Below are 11,860 nucleotides of genomic sequence, written 5' to 3' on the forward strand. Positions count from 1 at the left end.
TGCTGTGAAAGTGCTGCACTCAATATGCCAGCAAATTTGGAAAACTCAGCAGTGGCCCCGGGACTGGAAAAGGTCAGTTTTCATTCCAATCCCAAAGAAAAGCAATGCCAAAGAATGCTCAAACTACCGCACAATTGCACTCATCTCACATGCTGGTAAAGTGATGCTCAAAATTCTCCAAGCCAGGCTTCAGCAATATGTGAACCATGAACTCCCTGATGTTCAAGCTGGTTTTAGAAAAGGCAGAGGAACCAGAGACCAAATTGCCAACATCTGCTGGATCATGGAAAAAGCAAGAGAGTTCCAGAAAAACATCTATTTCTGCTTTATTGACTATGCCAAAGCCTTTGACTGTGTGGATCACAATAAACTGTGGAAAATTCTGAAAGAGATGGGAATACCAGACCACCTGACCTGCCTCTTGAGAAATCTGTATGCAGGTCAGGAAGCAACAGTTAGAACTGGACATGGAACAATAGACTGGTTCCAAATAGGGAAAGGAGTACGTCAAGGCTATATCTTGTCACCCTGCTTATTTAACTTACATGCAGAGTACATCATGAGAAACGCTGGACTGGAAGAAGCACAAGCTGGAATCAAGATTGCCGGGAGAAATATCAATAACCTCAGATATGCAGATGACAGCACCCTTATGGCAGAAAGTGAAGAGGAACTCAAAAGCCTCTTGATGAAAGTGAAAGAGGAGAGTGAAAAAGTTGGCTTAAAGCTCAACATTCAGAAAACTAACATCATGGCATCTGGTCCCATCACTTCATAGGAAATAGATGGGGAAACAGTAGAAACAGTGTCAGACAATTTTTTTGCGCTCCAAAATCACTGCAGATGGTGACTGCAGCCATGAAATTAAAAGACGCTTCCTCCTTGGAAGAAAAGTTATGATCAACCTAGATAGCATATTCAAAAGCAGAGACATTACTTTGCCAGCTAAGGTCTGTCTAGTCAAGGCTATGGTTTTTCCTGTGGTCATGTATGGATGTGAGAGTTGGACTGGGAAGAAGGCTGAGCGCTGAAGAATTGATGCTTTTGAACTGTGGTGTTGGAGAAGACTCTTGAGAGTCCCTTGGACTGCAAGGAGATCCAACCAGTCCATTCTGAAGGAGATCAGCCCTGGGATTTCTTTGGAAGGAATGATGCTAAAGCTGAAACTCCAGTACTTTGGCCACCTCATGCGAAGAGTTGACTCATTGGAAAAGACTCTGATGCTGGGAGGGATTGGGGGCAGGAGGAGAAGGGGACGACCGAGGATGAGATGGCTGGATGGCATCACGGACTCGATGGACGTGAGTCTGAGTGAACTCCGAGAGATGGTGATGGACGGGGAGGCCTGGCGTGCTGCGATTCATGGGGTCGCAAAGAGTCGGACACGACTGAGCGACTGAACTGAACTGAGCTGGACCTATTTATCAGTTATTACATGACATGTTTCTTGATGGCCTGGTTTATATGTGGCCTGTGTTACATACGAAGTAAGCTTTATGGAGGCAAGAGATTTAGACACTACTTTCAAGAAGTATTACTGCTCCAAGAATGTGTTACCTGCTTGTTATTGTGGAATGCCTATCTAACATCTATACATTTTAAGTGGTTCTATAGAGGATTCTTTTAGGTGTAGCTGTCAGAAAATGGGTATGTTTAGGTGACAGATGGGCCTTGACAGTTTCTATAGTTCATCGAACAAGTATGTTTTGCCTGTTACTATATTGGTATGTCATTTAGCACTTTGTATTTATTAAATATATTTTAATATGCTTGAAAAATCTGTAGCAATAAATTTCATCTAAGACTTTGCTATTCACTCCTCACAAGTGACCTTTCTTTTGTTCCTTTTTTTCCCCCTCTGCCCTACCTTGGAATCAAGAACTTACTTGAAATTTTTCTTCAGTAATGCAGAAAAATGTCACCTGCTTTTCGATTCATGGGACAGCAAATTCTGTTTAGATTAGTGCCAGATACATTAGATGTATGAACAGCTACTTGATGGTTTGGACTGCCCCTTCTAGGCCTTCATCTGCTGGGCCCAGGGGGCCAGTATCATTGAGCCAGGCAAGTGAAAGGATGTCAGGTTATGCATCTGTCATAATAGCTCAAGTCAGTTAAAAGTAATTTTTATGTTACTAGATTTGTATGTTTGAAGACTATAACCATGGTTTGTTTCAAACCTCAGGAAGTAGGAAATATTTAAGTAGACTGCTTGCTTCAAAGTTGGTTAACTAGGAAATGCCGATATAGTCCTACCATATGGTGTTGCCATAATTCCCAATGGAGCCTCTGAATGGTTTGTTTTCTTCTTAACTATCCTATCTGTATTATGAGGACAGTTGACAGCTATTTGTTATAGTGGTGAGTATAGTAATTTTCATGAATGTCTTGGCATAAAAACTTTTACAGGACTTATTTTTTATTTTGAAGTCTCAAAAGTAATATGTGGGTATTATGTTTATCTTACATTTAGGATTTTATGAAAATGGAAAATTATGAGGCGTTTGTAGGCTCTGACCTCTGTAAGATACCACTGTCCAGTGCTGCGCAGAAGATTATGTCTGCTATGCATTCAGGTGGTTTAGTGGAATCTGAGAACTGGAGAGAGAGTGAAAAGAGTGAGTAATTTTTATGAACCTTCATGTTTTTACCTTGAATTATTCTTAAGACCAAGTTTTGAAAATCATTGACCTTAAAAATAAAAGTTATTTTACTAGCAAAAATGAGTTTGCTCGAGAATAGCAGTTTTGGACAAATATGCAATACAAAGGCCAAAGGCAGGTCTAACAAAGGAAAAGCACGTTATTTTATAGAGAAAAAGGTGGATGTCGGGAGGGGTTGTTCTGAACCAAAGTCCACTGGAGGAAAGTGAGAGTTCAGAGTGGGGACGGTTTCTGCCCGAGTTGCTGGGGTGGTGACTCCTTGTAGGAGATGCTGCTGCTGCTAAATCGCTTCAGTCGTGTCTGACCCTGTACAACCTCACAGACGGCAGCCCACCAGGCTCCCCGTCCCTGGGATTCTCCAGGCAAGAACACTGCAGTGGGTTGCCATTTCCCTCTCCAATGCATGAAAGTGAAAAGTGAAAGTGAAGTCGCTTAGTCGTGCCCGACTGTTCGTGACCCCGTGGACTGCAGCCCACCAGGCTCCTCTGTCCATGGGATTTTCCAGGCAAGAGTACTGGAGTGGGGTGCCATTGCCTTCTCCGGTAGGAGAAGATGCTAGGCACATGTCTTCCTGTGGGGACCTGTGACTGGTTCTTCCTGTGACTGGTTTTTAGTGGCACTGCTCAGGAGCTCCCCCTTCTGGCCTCCCAACTCTATTTCAGTGAAAGTGAAAGTCGCCTAGTTGCCTTGGACTCTGACTGCAGGAAACTATACAGTCCCTGGGACTCTCCAGGCCAGAACACTGGAGCGGTCAGCCTTTCCTATCTTTAGGGGGTCTTCCCGGCCCAGGGATCGAACCCAGGTCTCCCGCATTGCAGGCAGATTCTTTACCAGCTGAGCCACAAGGAAAGCCCAAGAATACTGGGGTGGGTAGCCTATCCCTTCTCCAGCGGATCTTCCCGACCCAGGAATCGAAACGGGGTCTCCTGTTTTGCAGATGGATTCTTTGTCAACTCAGCTATGAGGAAAGCTCCCATTTTAGTGAGGTTTCTCCTTAATTTTCAGAAAATGAAATGTAGCAGAGTGTTTTATAGAACTTCATGTTGTGCAGGGAAGTTTCTGCCTACAAATGAAGGGAGCCCAGCTCCCCCTTGCTTTACTCTCATCCAGTGATGACTGAGCTTCTGCTCACTGAATTTTACATTTTCTTAGCCCTTACTGCTTTCAAAATGTAACACACCCTTCCTTGTTTCAGGCATTTCTGCCAGACATTCCCTTAAAATCTGGACCAGATGTTCAAGTAACCTCAAAAGAGAGGGGCTCTTTCATAGTGCCCATCCAGGTGGGCTCTTTAGCTCTTGGGTCATTGAACCTGTATTTGCTTGTAGTTCATGGTGGAGAAGAGAAGTGTTCTTGACAGTATGTATATTATGCCACTGTGTATGTGTATATACACTCTTAACATGGCAAAGATCAGTGGGTCTGTGATATGTGTTTATGATGTGACGCAAAAGTGAAAGTGCTGGCGTATCCTCACAAGTGTGACTGAAATGGTTGAAATACCAGGGTTTGTAATAACAAAGCAATTTTTATTTAAAATTGTAAATATGGGCCAATAATTTGTTTTTTGCTTCTACGGCGTAGGTAGTAAGTGAGTGAGATATAATTAATTTCATGGAGATGAAAGAATTGAGAAACAGTACAAAAGCTGTTATAAGTGTAGTTTGCTGATTATACGAAGATACTCTTAACATTTCCACCTGTTGATAGCCACGTGTCTGTTGCCCCTCTTTACAGAAGTCACTAATGAACCGGTAAGAATCTGGGGGTGTGGACTACGAACCCAGCCACTGATAGTGTTTTAGGGGGAATGTTGGTGCTTGGGAAGTAAATAAACATCAAACGTCAGAGAGACAGCTTTCTCCTTTACTCTGTATACTTGCTCTCCAAAATGAAAGAGCAGTGTGCACTCGACAGAACTTGAAATACCCCTTCCTTCGAAAACTGGTAAGAATAATAAAACGCCTCTGGAAGCTATAATGTGAGTCTCTGTCGAGAAAAATGTATCACAGTCAGCCCATCTCATGAACTGTCTTGCCATGCTCTTAAAATACCTTGCTAAATCCTAGTTTTCATAAACTTATTGAGATGATAAGGCATTACTTTTCTGTCAAGTTTTCTTGGATTTGGAAAAAGAGTAGAATTTTCACAAAGGTTTTGTGTCTGTTGCTGTGTAACACTTACTATGAACTCAGTGACCTAACACACATTTGCTATCTCATAGTTTCTGTGGGTCGTGAGCCTGAGCACAGCTCAGCTGGGTCCTGTGCAGGGCTACTGTGCGGGTATCAGTCAGGGCTGGAGGCTCATCTGAGCCCTGAAATGGGGAAGCATTTGCTGGTAAGTTTACACGGTGGTAGACTCTTAGGGGAGGGTCTCAGGTTCTTGGTGACTGTTGGCTAGAAGCCACCCTCGGTTAATTTCCACATGGTTCTCTCCTCAGTCAGTTTTGCATTATGGCAGCTTACTTTTTCAAAGAGTGCAAGAGAGTGACATTACAGTCTTATGTAAGGTAATCACAAACATTCTGTCACTGTTGCTGTATTCTTTTGGTTAGAAGTCCACCCACTCTCAGGGGGTTACACAAGGGCATGAATACTGGACGATGGGGGTCATGGGACCACCTTGGAGTCTGTCTGCCACAGAGTCCCACCAGTTTCATTATTTCACTTAACTCTGAAAGTTGGATTGCTGATGGGTTATTGATAACTGATGCTGAACCTGAGTTGATTCCTGGACTCTTGCCACATGCTGAGCTGTTGTGTAAAATCCTTCTCCTTTGTAAGTAAGATATTGTAAATCAGAATTTCATTTCTGAATGCCCATCTCATACCAAATAAATATCAAAATTGAACTCAGAAATCAATGGAGGTAAACTATTAATATTTGTTTTTACAAAATTATATTAAGTGAAACCAAACAGTGTTCTGTGTCACTTTGGGATCTAATTTTCTGATCTGCTAGACCAACTGAGGTATACACGTCCAGTAAAGACTGGACTGTGTGTATCCTCTTGCAGCAAAGTTAGCGTTTATTTTAAAACCCTTTGTGGTAAAATAAACCAAAAAAAAGATGCAGAAACTTAAAATACAGCTCAATGAATTAATACAAAGAGAGCACCATGTGACTACTGCTTACTCTGCCAACATCTCAAAATTTCCTTCTGAATTAAAATCCTCTTCCTGCTCAAAGGTAACCATTCTCGTGGTATTCATTACTCATCGTCCAGCACGCCAGAGTGCATCCTTCTCTTCAGAAGCACACCATCAGATGACGTACGTGGCTCAGTGTCCTTGCAGTCAGGTGTGGCCAAGTAGCAGCTTCCTACCTGTAGGGTGCGCCATTGCCAGCGTAGGCCTGAAGACATCTGACTTGCTTCCTAGCTAGTCTCTTCCCTTTCCTCCAGTTAGAACCTGAAACGACTCCATTCCATCCTGCAAATGACAAGCGTCCTAGAGGACTGTGGCCCAGCATACTAGAGGGACCCCAAGTCCAGACTGTCTTCATGAGACAATTACTCCACCAACTGAGACCACTCACCTCAGAACAGGAGAGAGAAATAAACTTGTTGTTAGGCCATTGTATTGGTGGGTCTTTTGTGACTGTGGCTTAGCTTCTTACTGCAACTCATATACCTTTAAACTAGATGTGAAACTGAGTTCACCTGAGTTAAATTTGGCTTCCCTGGTGGCTCAGACAGTGGAGAACTTGCCTGCAATGTGGGAGTCCTTGGTCCAATCCCTGGGTCGGGAAAAATCCCCTGGGGAAGGAAATAGTAACCCATTCCAGTATCCTTGCCTGGAGAATTCCATGGACAGAGAGGAGCCTGGCGGGCTACAGATCACAAAGAATCAGACACGACTGAGCAAGACTTAAATTTACATTGTCGTTTCAGTGTTCAGTAATGCCACTGAAAGCATTTGAGAAACTCTGGAGGAGAAAGATTTTCCAGGGTGATTTCAAGGTTGCCGGGTGGCCTGGTGCTATGGATAGTACTATGCATTTGATTAAACATGTATTTATTTGAGTACATCTCATTTTGTCTAAGTACCTGTAGAAATCAAATAACGTTTTCTACACCACCCTTATGGCACAAAGTGAAGAAGAACTAAAAAGCCTCTTGATGAAAGTGAAAGAGGAGAGTGAAAAAGTTGGCTTAAAGTTCAACATTCAGAAAACGAAGATCATGGCATCCGGTCCCGTCACTTCATGGGAAATAGATGGGGAAACAGCGGAAACAGTGTCAGACTATTTTTTTGGGCTCCAAAATCACTGCAGATGGTGACTGCAGCCATGAAATTAAAAGACGCTTACTCCTTGGAAGAAAAGTTATGACCAACCTAGATAGCATATTCAAAAGCAGAGACTACTTTGCCAACTAAGGTCTGTCTAGTCAAGGCTATGGTTTTTCCAGTGGTCATGTATGGATGTGAGACTTGGACTGTGAAGAAGGCTGAGCGCCAAAGAATTGGTGCTTTTGAAGTGTGGTGTTGGAGAAGACTCTTGAGGGTCCCTTGGACTGCAAGGAGATCCAACCAGTCCATCCTAAAGGAGACCAGCCCTGGGATTTCTTTGGAAGGAATGATGCTAAAGCTGAAACTCCAGTACTTTGGCCACCTCATGCAAAGAGTTGACTCATTGGAAAAGACTTTGATGCTGGGAGGGATTGGGGGCAGGAGAAGAAGGGGATGACCGAGGATGAGATGGCTGGATGGCATCACAGACTCTATGGACGCGAGTCTGAGTGAATTCCAGGAGTTGGTCGTGGACAGGAAGCCCTGGCCTGCTGCAATTCATGGAGTCGCAAAGAGTCGGACGCGACTGAGCGACTGAACTGAACTGAACTGAATACATATTTATCCAAAATCTTTTTTAACTTAATAGAGCTTAGAGGTGAATTTTTTTCTAGTACAATAAGAATAGTTTCATAGACATTACAAATGAATACTGACTATGCCAAAGCCTTTGACTTTGTGGACCACAACAAACTGTGGAAAACTCTTTTTTTTATCATTGAAAATGTTTATTAATTTTTATGTAATTCTTCTAATCCTGAGAGAGACATGAGGACATTTGCTTTTTAAATCTCGTGGGATTTTTTTTACTCCCTTAAACAGAATCTCCGACGGCCTTGAGGCTTGCTTTAAAGCAGAGCCTGAACAGCGATTTGCCTGAGAGGTAAGAAGCGTCCGAGGGTAAGGGAAGACTGGGCAAGCAAAACAAAATAAAAGAGCAGACAAAGCAAGCCACACAGCGCAAGACACCCTGGCCAAGGCCTCCTGAGCGCCCCACACGGTGGGCACCCCAGCCTTCGGTCCTCCTCAGATGAATCCCGCTACTGGTCGTCGCAGTCTCATGTCGCAAGAGGGCAAGGTGAACGCAAGGCGGACGGGGGCGGGCTGGGAGCGCAGGCGTGTAGTGGCCTTGAAAGCAGCTCTCCCCGAGCCTCCAGAACCTGCCACGGGTAATGGCACAGTCTTTGAGGAGGGGCTGTCGGGTGGGAGGGTTTCAGCAGGTGCTGACGAGTGCCTTGAAACCGACTGGCTGAGCACCTTCCCTCCCAGGCCTCTGCGGCCTGGGATCACTCCATTTGCTCAGCTCTTGCTGCCCGCCCACTGGCTCGCTCGCTGCAAGGGAAGGCGTGCTTAGAGGGACGACGCTTCTGAGGTGGTGCCCGGCTCTGGGCGCAGAGGACCTGGGGTGGGGAATTCAGGGGACCACACTTCCCTGTGGTGGGAAAGAACCAGGGGAAAAAATGGGGGCAAGGGCAGCCAGCTAACAAGGGGCCTTTGGCTCTGTCCTTTGTACTGGGGAGTGAATTTGCGCATCTCAGCTGGGAGAGTCTCGTAGAACTGGTGCTCCCTGGGGACCAGGGGCTTGCACAGGGTCGTCTCATTGAAACGGAGCACGCAGGAGTGCCCCCCGACCTGGTGGACAAGGGGCTCCAGCAGGATGCCCTTGTCGCGGGGCTCCACGTCCATGGCCCTGAAGGCTGGGCTCATCCTCCAGGGGCAGGCAGCAGGGAGAAGAGGGGGCGGCGGGGTCCAGTGGCCAGCGCGTCCTCCGTCTGTCGTCTGTCCGTGCGTCCGTCTCTCTGGCCTCAGCTCCGCGGCCATGTGGACCAGGACGCTCTGCTGCCTCAGCCCGGTCCCGCGGACCTTCCTTCCTATTGTTCTGTGGAGAACTCTTAAAGAGATGAGAATATCAGACCACCTGACCTGCCTCCTGAGAATCTGTATGCAGGTGAAGAAGCAACAGTTAGAACTGGACATGGAACAACAGGCTGATTGCAAATTGGGAAAGGAGTACATCAAGGCTGTATATTGTCACCCTGCTTATTTAACTTATATACAGAGTACATCATGTGAAATGCCAGTCTGGATGAAGCACAAGCTGGAATCAAGATTGCCGGGAGAAATATCAATAACCTCAGATATGCAGGTGATACCACCCTCATGGAAGAAAGCAAAGAAGAACTAAAGAGCCTCTTGATGAAAGTGAAAGAGGAGAGTGAAAAAGTTGGCTTAAAGCTCAACATTCAGAAAACGAAGATCATGGCATCTAGTCCCATCACTTCATGGCAAATAGATGGGGAAACAATGGAAACAGTGACAGACTTTATTTTCTTGGGCTCCAAAATCACTGCAAATGGTGACTGCAGCCATGAAATTAAAAGACCCTTGCTCCTTGGAAGAAAAGCTATGGACAACCTAGATAGCATATTCAAAAGCAGAGACATTACTTTGCTGACAAAGGTCCATCTAGTCAAAGCTATGGTTTTCCCAGTAGTCATGTATGGATGTGAGGGGTGGACCATAAAGAAACCTGAGCACTGAAGAATTGATACTTTTGAACTGTGGTGTTGGAGAAGACTCTTGAGAGTCCCTTGGACTTCAAGGAGATCCAGCCAGTCAATCCTAAAGGAAATCAGTCTGAAATATTCATTGGAAGGCCTGATGCTGAAGCTGAAGCTCCAATACTTTGGCCACCTGATGGGAAGAGCTGACTCTTCAGGAAGACCCTGATGGTGGGAAAGACTGAAGGAAGGCAGGAGGAGAAGGGGTCAACAGAGGATGAGGCGGTTGGATGGCATCACTGACTCAATCAACATGAGTCTAAGTGAGCTCTGAGAGTTGGTGATGGATGGGGAAGCCTGGCATGCTGCAGTCGGTGGGGTCGCAGAGTCAGACATGACTGAGCAACTGGACTGAACTGAACAAATTAAGTTTAAGACTCCTCAAGGCAATTATTTGTCAAAATCCAATTCATTAATGTCAATTGTCTCTTTATTTCTACCAACTAGTGGAAATCTTTGCAATTTCAAGCACAGAAAACATAAAGCTAAATGACAAAATAGATATTTTTATTATTATTTTATTCTGGTCAAGAATATATAGATAAACATTTTTTAAATTTCTATTAAGCAAATATAAAATCCTTATGTCCAGTCACTTGGTATACGCCTGTACCCAAGGCAGTCTACAGACTCAGTGCCATCCCTATCAATTACCCTTTTTCACAGAACTACATGAAAAAAATCTTTAAACTTTATATGGAGACACAAAAGACCCTGAATAGCCAAAGCAATCTTTCTTGCCAAAGCAAAGAAAAATAGCTGGAAGAATCAGGCTCCCTGACTTCAGACTGTGCTACAAAGCTACAGTAATCAAAACAGTATGGTGCTGGCTCAAGAACAGAAATTCAGATCAAAGGAACATGAAAGAAAGCCAAGAAATAAACCCACGCACCTGTGGTCAACTAATCTGTGATGAAGAAGACAGTGCTGTGCAGTAGAGGAAGGACAGTGTCTTTAACAAACGGGAAAACTGGACGACTACAAGGTAAAAAAATAAACTAGGACATTCTTTACCACCATGCACAAAAATAAACTCAAATGGGAGTGAAGGCCTAGATGTGAGCCTGGGTCCTGTAAAACTCACAGTAAAGCAGGCACGACACTGACGTGAGTCGCAGCAGCATCTCCATGAACCCGTCTGCTGAAGTTGTGGAAATAAAACCAAAGATAAACAAATGTGACCTCATTAAATGCAGAAGCTTTTGCACAGCAAAGGAGCCATGAACAAAAGCAGCCAGGACTTCCCTGCTGGCCCAGTGGCCACGACACTGGTACAGGGGGTGCAGGTTCGATCCCTGGTTGGGTCGGGGAACTGAGACCCACATGCTGTGAGGCCTGGCCAAAAGGCAGAACATACATAAGAAGACATCCCACAAAACGGGAGAAAACGATTGGCAAGTGACGCGGCTGACAAGGGATCAGGCTGCGTTCAGGTTTAGCTCCAGTTTCCAGAAACAGTGTCTCCCGGCTTCGTCCTCTACCTAACCTTTGCCTTCACTCCTCCGTGTACATCTCTTGAGTAGCGCAATGGCTGCATTTGCAAGGTTCTGCCCAAATGAGGCTTCATTACCAGCATGCCTTATTGGAAGTGAACTGCACTGATTCATTTGCAACTCAGAGAATTTTCTGTGCTGTAATTTTTGTTTATTTGCATAATGCTTTAACTCTTGATATATTTTGGGCTCTTTCAGTTCAGTTCAGTTGCTCAGCCGTGTCCAACTCTTTGTGACCCCGTGAACTGCAGCTCGCCAGGCCTCCCTGTCCATCACCAACTCCTGGAGTTCACCCAAACTCATGTTCATTGAGTCGGTGATGCCATCCAACCATCTCATCCTCTGTCGTCCCCTTCTCCTCCTGCCTTTAGTCTTCCCCAGGATCAGGGTCTTTTCAAATGAGTCAGCTCTTTGCATCAGATGGCCCAAGTATTGGAGTTTCAGCTTCAGCATCAGTCCTTCCAGTGAACACCCAGGACTGATCTTTAGGATGGACTGGTTGGATTTCCTTACAGTCCAAGGGTCTTCTCCAGCACCACAGTTCAAAAGCATCAATTCTTCGGTGCTCAGCTTTCTTTATAGTCCAACTCTCACATCCATACATGACTACTGGAAAATTGTGCTCTTTGCAGGCAGGCAAATGTAGTCTCATCTTTGAGGCTACAACAAGTGGTCTGATCTGTAAATTTCAACTCTTACTAATTTGTAAGAACTTTCTACAAACATAATACATGTATGAAAGACTTAACTATTTCTATTTATGTTATATTTTCCTCAATGTTTCTGGGGGTCTTTTTTGTTGTTGTTTGTAATAGTTTAGAAAAAGTTGTTTGTTTGTTTTTTTAACA

General features: G+C 44.6%; 1 protein-coding gene across 1 annotated transcript in view; it reads left to right on the top strand.

Moving 5' to 3' along the window:
* The first annotated feature begins 2,485 nt into the window (after window positions 1-2,485).
* POLN (DNA polymerase nu) overlaps window positions 2,486-11,860 on the top strand; it is a 141,651-nt gene continuing 132,276 nt past the window's right edge. Inside the window, exon 1 of the mRNA XM_052641794.1 lies at window positions 2,486-2,618. Within this exon, the coding sequence (XP_052497754.1) occupies window positions 2,486-2,618 (133 nt within the window). The remainder of the gene's footprint in view (window positions 2,619-11,860) is intronic.

The sequence above is a fragment of the Budorcas taxicolor genome, chromosome 6 (assembly GCF_023091745.1).
Source record: "Budorcas taxicolor isolate Tak-1 chromosome 6, Takin1.1, whole genome shotgun sequence".
Taxonomy (NCBI): Eukaryota; Metazoa; Chordata; class Mammalia; order Artiodactyla; family Bovidae; genus Budorcas; species Budorcas taxicolor.